This window comes from Xiphophorus maculatus, chromosome 4 (assembly GCF_002775205.1).
Source record: "Xiphophorus maculatus strain JP 163 A chromosome 4, X_maculatus-5.0-male, whole genome shotgun sequence".
Classification (NCBI taxonomy): Eukaryota; Metazoa; Chordata; class Actinopteri; order Cyprinodontiformes; family Poeciliidae; genus Xiphophorus; species Xiphophorus maculatus.
Window position 1 is genome coordinate 6,104,432 of NC_036446.1, and position 12,052 is coordinate 6,116,483.

The 12,052-nt window shown below is 40.7% G+C and overlaps 1 protein-coding gene across 2 annotated transcripts in view; it reads left to right on the forward strand.

Moving 5' to 3' along the window:
- The window catches only part of kcna4 (potassium voltage-gated channel subfamily A member 4), a 57,800-nt gene continuing 45,748 nt past the window's right edge, over positions 1–12,052 (forward strand). The window contains exons 1-3 of one of the 2 annotated variants that reach the window (XM_023332807.1): positions 1–1,115; positions 1,395–1,668; positions 1,784–5,083. In XM_023332807.1, the coding sequence (XP_023188575.1) occupies positions 1,961–4,018 (2,058 nt within the window). In that variant the 5' untranslated portion in view covers positions 1–1,115; positions 1,395–1,668; positions 1,784–1,960 and the 3' untranslated portion in view covers positions 4,019–5,083. Of the gene's footprint in view, positions 1,116–1,394; positions 5,084–12,052 lie in introns of both variants that reach the window. The other variant, XM_023332808.1, reaches the window with a different exon arrangement.

Sequence of the window (12,052 nt, forward strand, 5' to 3'; positions counted from 1 at the left end):
TTAAATTCAATAAAAAAATAAGCAAGGCAACCTTAAGATCTTACGAATAATTTCTAAATATGTTATTTACTAACCTGGCTTTATAAATAGCGAATAAGTATGAGACTTTTCATTCATTGATGCAGAACCCCTTTTTGGCAGTTAGATTATAATTTTTTAAAATTATTTTGTTATTTTAAAGTGGTTCCTTAAATAATTACAGATAAAGACCAATTTGGAAGAATGTATGTGTGCAGGGTCAAATGTTTAACAAAAAAAAAAAAAGAAGTGCACACTCTAAAATGACAAAAAATCTAACTGGTGCCTGGGAAATTAAGGTGCATTTTTATTGAAAAGTGTACGTTGTACTCTACAATCTTATTTCGTAGGGATGAACCCAAAGTAACGCATAAGGTTTTTAGAGAGAAGACACCGGTTGCGACCTGATCAAGGACAGAGCAGGCTCGGCTGAGACTGCAGCACGGTGCGCAGTGACCGGCTGCATCCACTGGGGGAGGACCGAGCTCCGCCTGCATGCGCTGCGGTACATGAACGACTTTCTCACTAAGACTCTCCATCATCACACACAATAGGAGGGATACAGGAGTATAGGTAAGGCTACAGCGGCAGACAGACAGATGTGTGATGCTCAGACTCAACCATGGGGCCATTTACCCTCGTCTGTGCCAATGTAAACTTTTACCCACCCTCCTTTCTATTCGCCGCTATCGAGTGGAACTGTCTTTGATGCCAACTCGCTGCTGGCACACCTGCTTTTGCTTTTTTTTTCTCGTCTTGATTGGTGTTGCCGGTACACCAGGAGCTATGCAGCACCAACAGGGGATGAAGTGCCAGTAGATCCTGTTGAATTGAGGCACGGCGTCGAGACGCAGCCAAAAAAAGTGTCCTCCTCAGAGTGCGTCAGAGCACGGATGTATATGCTGGATGTAGATGTGGATATGGTTGCCCGCCGGATACGACGAGGGATTTGTGATATTACACCCCACAATCAAGAAGAGGATTTGAGCACAGACGGAGAGCTGCATCCTCATCCAGCATTCCTCCGCCTTCTCCTCTTCCATCAGATTTGTTTGTAGGGGGGACAGAGGCTATTTCTTTTGGCCCCCCATTTAAATGTAAGTAAGGATGAAAGAATTATACTTTAATAACATAATTTCGTGCGCAATGTTATTGTAAGCATATATTTATTTTTGATGTACCAACGCTAATAATAATAATAATAATAATAATAATAATAATAATAATAATAATAATAATAATAATAAAGCCGTGAAGACGCGTAATATGAGTAGCATCGTGGTCAATGTATTCACAAAAACAACTGACATTACCATAAACGCACCCCCCTTTTTTGCATAGACCAATTGGTGTTTTCTCTCTTTTTTTTCTCGCAGCTGCTGAGCGCATCGGAGGAACAAAGTCATTCAGATTCATCGGAGCTCCAAAACATAAGAGCGAAGACCCATAAAAAATCTCATCTCATAAAATGGCAACCATGGGCGACCACGGAGGATCAAAAGACGCCTTTTGGGGCTGAGAAATTAACCACCTGATGGGCACCAGAGAAACCGAAGAAAGACTGTTTGGGTGTCGCTTGTTGACTCGGTGATTTATCATGCTGAGCATAAAAGGGGCGCTGCAAGTTTGACACAGCGTCTGCGTAACAGGGTATGCCACCGGCCCTGGTGTTTTTTGGTTATGGTAATGATGTCATAAAATATATACTGGGCGCAACAAGATATGCTCATCAATGTTTTTTTGTTTTTTTTTATCATGTAAGTAGCAAAGCGGACTCCAGCCAACATGGACCTTACTGAGGTGTGTTTGTTAATCTGACTTTCTAAACGATTGATGCCTCAGTCTCTCTGTGTCTGCGCGACAGAGCTGCAACTTTTATCCGCTGGTCTGCATCCCCCTTGACGAGGGTTCTGTAGCCTTCGCGGACCGAACCTTTACAAAAATGGAGTTTGCCATGGTGGGTGCGGACGGCGGGTGCAACAGTCACCTGCCGTATGGATATGCCCAAGCCCGCGCGCGGGAGAGGGAGCGCGAGAGGGAGCGCCAGGCTGCCCAGTCGAGAGCGGCGGCGGCGGCCGCGGCTGCAGCAGCCGACGGTGGCTCCTGTGCGGAGGTAGGCGCGGGGGGGCCCACCTCCGCCACCTCCTCGGGCGCTCATCTCCTTAACAACCGCCAACATCAGTCTCGCGCCGCCTCCTCCTCCGCTAACATCAGCAGCAGCGGCGCCGCCTCGCGCCCCTCCTCCTCCTCCACCTCTTCGCAGCAGGAGCCCGAACAGCAACAGCAGCACAGAGTTCTCAGAGAGCGGAAAAAGCAGCGCGGCGTCGGTCGGTGGAGGCGCAACCGGAGCACTCTCGGAGGGGACTTGCGCCACTCGGAGCTGGCGCTGCTCGGATCCGAGGAGGACATCATGATAGAGGAGGAAGAGGCCGAGGGAGCGGAGGAAGAGGAGGAGGAGGAGGAGGTGGAAGGGGGAGAGGCGGCGGAGGGCGGCCGAGGGAGCAAGAGGTCGAGCTTTCTGTGCAACATGGATGATGAGGAGGAGACCGTGTCTATCACAGACAGGCGTCCCCAGTCCGGATACGAGAACGTTTACAGCGAGTGCGGCTGCTGTGAGAGGGTCGTCATCAACGTGTCGGGGCTGAAGTTTGAAACTCAGCTGAAGACGCTCACTCAGTTCCCGGACACCCTCCTGGGAGACCCCGACAAGCGAATCAGGTACTTTGACCCGCTGAGGAATGAATACTTCTTCGACAGGAACCGGCCGAGTTTTGACGCCATTCTTTACTATTACCAGTCAGGAGGGCGGTTAAAAAGACCTGTCAACGTCCCGTTTGACATCTTTTCCGAGGAGGTAAAGTTTTATGAACTCGGCGAGGAGGCGATACTGAAGTTTCGGGAGGATGAGGGGTTTGTGAAGGAGGAGGAGAAACCTCTGCCGGAGGACGAGTTCAAGCGCCAGATTTGGCTCCTTTTTGAGTATCCAGAGAGTTCGAGTCCTGCCAGGGGCATAGCGGTGGTGTCTGTCCTGGTCATAGTCATTTCTATTGTCATTTTCTGTCTGGAGACGCTGCCCGAGTTCAGGGATGAAAAAGAGTATCTGCAGCCACGCCACAACTCCTCTCAGCCTGATCACGGATTTACACCTTTCAATGACCCGTTTTTCATCGTGGAGACGGTCTGCATCATCTGGTTCTCCTTTGAGATTATAGTTCGATTTTTTGCGAGTCCAAGCAAGACAGCTTTCTTTAAAAATATAATGAACTCCATAGATATCGTGTCCATTTTGCCTTACTTCATAACCCTCGGCACGGACCTGGCGCAGCACCAGGGCAACGGGCAGCAGGCGATGAGCTTCGCCATCCTGAGAATAATCCGCCTGGTCAGGGTGTTCCGCATCTTCAAACTATCCAGACACTCCAAGGGGCTGCAGATCCTGGGGCATACCTTGCGCGCCAGCATGCGGGAGCTGGCCCTCCTCATTTTTTTTCTGGTAATAGGCGTCATCCTGTTCTCCAGCGCGGTGTACTTCGCCGAGGCGGACGAGCCCACCTCGCAGTTCACGAGCATCCCCGACGCTTTCTGGTGGGCCGTGGTTACCATGACCACGGTGGGCTACGGCGACATGAAGCCAATCACTGTCGGTGGGAAGATAGTGGGCTCCCTTTGCGCGATCGCGGGCGTGTTGACCATCGCGCTCCCGGTGCCCGTAATAGTGTCCAACTTTAACTACTTTTATCACCGGGAGACGGACAACGAGGATCAGTCGCCCGTGGTGGAGAGCATGCCACCGGGCTGCCCGTACTTCCCGGACTTTCTTAGGAAGTTCAAAGGCTCGCCGTCTGGCTCCTCGCTGGGTGACAAAGGGGAGTACATGGAGATGGAGGAGGGGGTGACGGAGTCGCTCTGCGGGTTGGACAAAAGCCCCAGTAAAGGAAATGGCACAGACATAAGTAGAAAAAACAGTACTAACTCGAAATCAATTCAGACTGACGTGTGACTAAGAATTTTATTTTATTATTTTCCAAACAAGATACACATCCGATTAAAGACTCTTCTTCTTCTGGCCAGCAGCAGCTGATTCATACCCCCAATAGGCCTATATACGTTTTACGCACGCCTCAGAGACCCCTCACACACACTTTCACACTCATAGGCCACCAATTGGCACCTTAATAGCATCCATGCCTAAATTTGCCTGATAGACACAGATATATCCGTTTATCCAGTGTGGGCTTCCAAATCTGACATGGAATCTAAATTAGACAACAGGCTATGCATTCGCACTTTATGACTTTCATCTGTCACATCACAGGGGTAGGGATGGTCGTTTTTTGCTGTTATGCAATAAAGTTAAAATTTGTTTGCACTATAACGTAGAATTTGCGCTGGGTTAGAGACAGTAACTGTAGGCCATTCAGATGGCAACATTGTAGTCATCCTCTGCTCACCTGGATACAGAATGTATGAGTAGAGAAAAGGGGAAACTATTTCACTTAGTCTGCCAGAAAACAAAAATGTAAAACTGAGCTCTATTTACATAAAAAGCCTAAGAAAGAATACTTTTATCTTTGTTCATTTAAAATACTCAAACAAAAATGACCTACACATTGATGAGATATGTCATAACGTAGGCATTAAATAAACCAGGGCTATATTGAAATAAGCTTTTCCTTAAGAGGCCAAAAATAATAATAAAAAAAGACCCACAATGAGAGCTAAGCACAGGTGTCATCATTGTTTAAAATGGCTGAAGAAGTCACCCAGCCCAGGTTTTCTATGAACGCTCTTAAAGCCTCGGCTGCAACATTTATTTTTTTCATTAAAAGCACCTCAAAATGACAATATCCCTTTACAAAGATGAATATGGAAAGTTACAGGACTCTGACGTGGGAACTCTTTAAAAGGAGAGATTATGAGCAATTTTCTCGCCTTTCTGCTGGACTCAGTGCACAAAAAGGTATATATATATATTTATATATATACCTATATATTTTTTTTTGCTCAAGAGGACTTTGATTATCTCCGAGCACAGAAGATAATCAGGCTGTGGATGTCTTCCAAGGTATGTAGTGTTCAATTTCTGTGTAAAGCTAACTTTTACTGGATTGTGATTGTGGGTTTTTGATGTAGATAATCACAATTGTGAATCATTGCCCAGGGTGGCAGAGTCTATGTTTAAAAGAGATCCTGAAGAGCCTGGACTCATTTTTCTGTCATTATTAGTTAATGGTTCTCTTTTACAACATGCAGGGATCTGATTATATTTGATCAATTAATAACAGCTGCCATTATCTCACTCAAGGTGACATCAGGTCAGCCTCCTCAGAACTTATGCCAAATGTTTTTGGAAAGTTTCCAGCTAGGAATTTTTCCACTTTTGTACAATCACTTTTTATTTGACTTTTACTTAAACTCAATAGGATATTGAATGTGATTATTTTTGTATAACTCTTGATATAGTGCTGAAGTAGTCCAGAGTTTTCTTCCTTTCCCTACTAGACAGTTCAGACATAAAATGCTTATTTATAAGACTTGTCAGGTCTCAGCTTTCTAGTTCTTTTACTGCATGCATTTTCACTCCAAACAGCAGATGTAGTAGGAGGAAACTGTAACATGAGGATCTGGTGTGTAGCACTCATAATAAGTCCAATAAATTAACTTTTATGATCTCAGTGTTTTAGTAAAGCTTTCTTGCATACTCAATCTAACCATGTCTAAAAGGTTAAAGCTTTGGACCAGGGAGAAGTGTGCTTTGGATGTGTAATGGTTGCAGTTGTGTTTGTGCTGAGCAGCATTTGGCAGTAGAAAGATGGCTTTACAACCAGAGGAAAATTTCACTCTGTTTACTCTAAATCTCTCAGTTAAAAGTGTACAGAGGAGCAGGACTCCATGACATCAGCTAGTTTGAAAGCTGAATATGCCTCTTAGACAAAGTGGAAAGTTTTCAGCCTTCAGTGCAGTTTATTCTCAGAATGAATGCACAGTCCTGTCCAGACATTTACATTCACTCATCAGCACATGTGGATGTCATGTTAAATTTGAGTAAATTACTTTAATTTATTATAAAGACAAGAATTGGGTTCACAATTACAAATGTCTTACAGTGCATCTGAAAAGTATTCACAGCGCTTTACTTTTTTCACATTTTATGTTACAGCTATATTACAAATTGTATTAATTCATCTTTTTCCTCAAAAGTACACAAATATGGGGAAAGGTTTGTGAGATATTTGTAAATTAATTAAAATAGAAAACCAAGAAATGTCATTTATGTAAGCAAGCACAGCTTTTGCTCGGTACTTTGTTCATCCACGTTTGGCAGCAATTACAGCTTCAAGTCTGTTTGAATATGATGCCTCTCGCTGAGCTCACCTATCTATAGGCAGCTTCCCCCATTCTTCTTCGCAGTACTTCTCAAACTTCATTAGGTTGGGAGATGTCTGTCAGCCATTTTTTAGATCTCACTAGGGAAGTTTACTCCAGGACATTCACAGAGTGGTTCTGAAGCCATTCCTTTGAGAGCTTGACCAAATGCTTTGGGTTGCTTTCTTGCTGAAAAATGAACCGTTGCCCCAGTCTGAGGTCAAGATGCTCTGGAGCAGGTTTTCAGCCAGGTTTCTCTATACATTGCTGCATTCATCTTTCCCTCTGACGTTAGTACCACCAGGCTTCACTGTAGGGAAGGGCTGATTGTTTAAACCTGAAGAAAATTGGATTCCAGTGTGATAATAGTACTAAATAGACATGAGAACCTTTTCTGGCAAGGGCAAAGAAGGCTGACATTAAGCCTAAGGAATTGCCCCAACTTCACCCCTAATGAAAATGTATAGACTATGTCTAAAAGTTAAGTGTGTAGTAGGAAACAGCTTACATCTAATTCTAATTTGCTAATTATACCAAAAAAAGTTATCTAAACATCAAATCCAATCAATTGCTTTTGACCATAAATAATTAACATTTTAAAGTGGCACAACCAGAGTTCGGACTTAAATATGAAATAAAATCTGAAGGCAGCCAAAGATTTACGTGATGGTAAGAAATAATTTCAACCACAAATATGTCATGCCCATCTACAAAGATGAATGATCAAAATATCAGTGTCAGCAGTTAAAAAATGGATTGGCTGCTGCAGCCCAAAAAATGCCTCCAACTGTGAATAAAAACAGGAAAAGTATTCTTCTAAAACTGATGCCCCTTTCACATTGCGTTGTTATCCATTTAGAAATCTTTACCTCATTTCTTATCAGAAACAAACCTCTTGGTAAATTCATTACTGTGAATTTGTTATAAAAATAGCATACTCCAGTGCTTTTCATACAGCACCAGAATATTTACATAAAAACTTAATTTCCAACTTAACTTCTAATTTAGCAGACTGATTCAGCCATCACACATTACATCAGCGCATCTCACAACACAATCACAGCACCGGTGCATAATAATTTGTTGCATAGCTTATATCCTCGGAGGAGTTATTCATACAAGATATTTTTAACACCTACACCCACATCCAAACATCCACAGCACCATGCTGGCACCCAGCCAGCTCCTGACACCTCACACTCTGCACTTACATAATGTGGCTTATAGCAAGAGGCACAATCCAAAACATTTTTCAGCAAAGTGTGTGTGGGTCAGGCATATTCTAAGGCTTGTGGCTGCTGAGCTGACTGTGAAAACAGCCTGTATCATCTTCAGCCATGGAGGCACTGTGAATCCTACTGTCACGTGCAGGCTGATTGTTTGTAGTGCAGATACCAACCATATGGCTTGGCTACGTGAAGAGAAAATCTGAGGTATTTATGGGTATTTCTCCAAAGGTATGTCGAGCCTGTCAAAGGACATAGAGAAGAAGTGGAAATAAATCAGCTGTAGATAATGTCAGACTAGGTTACGTAACAATAGGGCAGAGTCCAAATTAGTCTGGCTGGGCAACAGAAAATTAAATGGCAGTTCTGCTAATCAGATAATAGTCAGAGACAATTTATCTGTAATACTGAGCTGGTCAGAAGGATTTAGATGTTTTTATTGAAAGTAGAAGAAATACGACCTGCATTAGATTTTTACACGAAATGTCTGATCAACACACAACTCTAGGTTGTATCAGTACATCTGTAAGAAGTTCTGGCCATTGATAAATGTATACTCCTTTCTAGTTCTCTGCAATGAATCTCATCCTGTAGAACAAAGTCTTGAGGTCACCTTTGTAAGACATGTAACCAAAGTCAGAGAGAAGTCAGTAACTGTGCAGTGCCTAAAAGGTTTCTGTGTTGCATGAGCTTGATTTTATTAATTACAAATATATGTTATATGATACAACTCAGGCTGATCAGGCTGTTGTAAGCCTTTTTTCACATTACTGTGCTTCAATAAAGAACAAAACAGTCCAATGTTCATTATAATATTGTACAGGGGTTTTCCATTTCATATATTGGTAGTTTTATACCTCTGTCAATATAAGTACTTCTTCATTTAGTTTTAGTCCAAATATTTTAGTAACCCATTGTCATTTTTGTTTTTCTCAGACCAAATTTTACCACATTTTAGTTGACTAAAATATACTCAATATTTTTTCTGACAAAACATTGTTGTTTAGCACAATGCTCTCACACCTTTAAGAAAAATAATTTCTTGAAATATTTATCCTATAAATATACAAATAAGTATACAAAAAATTGTGATAACAGGGCAACATTCTAATGCTTTAAGTTAACGTTTAGCATTATTTCAAAAACAGACATTTCTATTTTAAAAAAGAAGTGTACATGAAACAAGTTTAGGTTTGGAAATAAATATAAATATGAAGTTTCTCCAATTGCTAATTTGCTGCCCAATATTTAAGCAATTTCAATTTACAAACACTTTAAATGATTAACAGACATTCCTCAAACAATGCCACAATTAGAAAGTGTACCACTCTTGTGGAAAAAAATACATTTACAAACAGCAAAGTGTATTGCTGTTTGTAAAGCAATACAAAGTTGCTTGCAAAGTGGACAGAGAATGTCCACTTTCTCTGTCTCTTGTGGACAGAGAATGAAGTCAGTTTATTCTCTATCTACAAATCAATGCCAATCGACAACCTCCTGGGCATCGGACTGTCGCAGTTAGAATTTTTGGACTTCAGATTCATGTTTTTCAGCTAAGCAGCTTATTTTATATTTATTTAAATATTTCATTTTTTTAAATATTTAAATCAGGTAATTAGAAAATGATCCCAATAACACTACTTGGTATTAAATTCTAGTGAAGCTACTAAAACCTGATGGTTTTCAACAACTTTGCTGTCAGCTGAAGTGCATAAAGCCGATTTCAGTTTCATGCAGCTCAAGAGACAGGGGAGCTGCTGCTTGCTTCCAGCTGCTCCTCCAACAATCACAGTGACACAATATCTTTCAGTATGTAGCTTTGTAAAACAAAGTACCTCAGGTTATATGTTACTTAAAGCATACTTACCTACGAACTGATTTCAGGATGGCTTGTCACCAGATGTTGCTTCAAGTTTGTTGTGTTGGTGACACTTGTTGTTGCGTCATATACCTTGCAAAATAACTTTGTTTTGCCATGTGAATCATTTAGTCCAGAAATGCGCGACCACCTCCTCGGCTCCACCACTCACTTCTGCCTTTCAACTTACTTAGTAAAATAAGATCGTATTAGATTTCACCTTCTAACATAGTTTCACCCTAAGTTTTCTTTTTATTAATTTATTGTATCAATTTCATCAGTTTTCCTTTTTCTAACAAGCTTCAGTCTGAAAAAAGAGAAAATTATGCTGAATATCATTGCTCAACAAAAAAGCAATACTTTGTTCCAAAGTTTTTAGAGTATAAAACAGAGCGGTCTGCTGCAGGACATTTTGTGGCATCCACACATCTATTCACATTTGCTTTGGGATCGTTCTACTCTGAAAATAAGCTAATTTTAATATTTTTTGATATTCTACTGATAGTATACGATGGAAAATATGGGTTTATTACTTCACTTAACATCCATATGCAAGTGATGGTCTTGAGATATTCTGGTTTTGATCTCATATTTCATAAGGGTCAATGGAACTAAATGAGAATTAAAACAAAAGTAAATAAAAATAAGGTGTAATGCAAAGTTCCAGGATATATCCAACTAAATTGAGTTGCACTTGAGGTTTGAGCGTCTCTGTGAATATTTTTACAAACATAATCTCGAAGACTAATGAATCGATATGCAAAGGTATAAGTATGGGTAGGAAATGGAAGTTTGTAGGGACAAAATATCCCTCAATTGAAGTGGGGCTATAAATATAAATTATACCCAAAAACACACCAGAAACTGGTGGTTATTGCTCTGTAATAAAGAACATAAAAGGTATAAAAGGCACTGTAAAGAAAAGTAGAAGGGCTGCATTGCTTGTTTAATATAGATCTGTGAGATGGAAATGTTCTTAACTAGGGGTGTAATTTTCTCATGCAGAGGAATGTTTGCTTGATGATGTTTTCATAATAATCTAGAGTTCAATCAGCTCAGCATTACAAGTTTTAAATATCCCCTAATTTAGCTGTACATTCTTTTTGTGACGCTTCATAATGGTGGCCTCTTTTCATAATGTTTCTTCTTAAACAGTTTCATGTGTGAATAATATACTCAGCTTCAGGTTTTCTTTGCCCTGTCTGCTTCAACAGTTGTGTCACTGAATTAGGCTCCGCACATTCTGCAGTCTGTGTTTTAGTGACTCCTTCAGCCTTGCCTGATCTGCATAGAGGATACCAAATTGTGCTGACAACCGAAAGGTCAAAGTCACGACTGACCCTTGTGAATAATAGCTCATTTAGCTGTTGAGAAAATGACTCCCACCTGCAGCCAGGACAGCCATCCATCTTCTGGATCTGTGTAGACGTGCTCAGGGTCACAGAGTGCTGGAGTCCATCCCAGATTATACCAAGCGAGCTACAGGGGACATATCGATGGGACACTGTAGAGTCAGATAAAAAACAAAAAAAAACGCATTGAAATTTAGCAATAGCTAAAACTACTGCAGTCTAACACAATGGTCCTGCAATCAATTCTTTCTCTACAAAAGATCCCGCTTCAGAGAGGTGTTGCTTTGCCTACCAATTATCTAGAAGGGGGAAATGTGTGCGACAGTTTTCTCGTGAGGATTTTAAATATTTTTTCTGCCCCCTGAAGGCAGACCGCAGTCGATACTGGAAACACCCATCAGTGTAACTGCACCCTTTAAATGTGGGCATAAAACTGAACGGTTACCTGTCTGAAAAGGCCTTTAGATAATCTTTGATTTTCATCAGTGCTGAAAATACATTCGTGGTTACTAAACAACTGTAACTTTTATTTTTTAGAGTCCACAAAAATGGAAATTAGTTCTTTTGCATGTTTTGATGCAATGTGTGCATAGATTATCCACAGCAAAAGGGGACTAATTGGACAAGGCTTTTTCAAACTAATTTTGTGGGGGTTTAAACTATGTGCTTTCCATTGTTAAGTGGGCTACTCGTCTTTCTTTATTTTAGTATTATTATCAATGGAGAGGATTCACTCAACTGGCTTCAGTCTACAAAATAAAGATTTTTTTTTTGTCTGTTGAGTTTTACATTATTGAACATAGTGAAAATAAAAGAATGAACAAAGTAATATAAAAAGAAAATAAATTTAAAACAAAAGCAAGCAAAAGAACGGAGTAAAAATCTGAAAATAGAAATTAAGCTTAGTTTAATTTCATTCCCTTTCAAAATGACACATTTAATTCTAAACATTTTTTATAAAATATAGTATGCTGTGCATGAAACCAAGTATGGAAAGCAGCTCATTAAGTGTAGTGGAAGATTGCTGATGTTGTGGGCCTGTTTCTATTCCAGAGGCCTAGGAGCATTGTTAGCGTAAACTGCATTGAGAACTCTTTAAAACAATTAGACATTTAAAATAAATTCTAGTGGACTTGCCAGAAAACTGAAAATGAATTGTCTTTCAGTCTTTGATTTGGGTAATAATTCAAAACAAATGACAATATTAACACAGAAAGCCAACATCCTTCTTT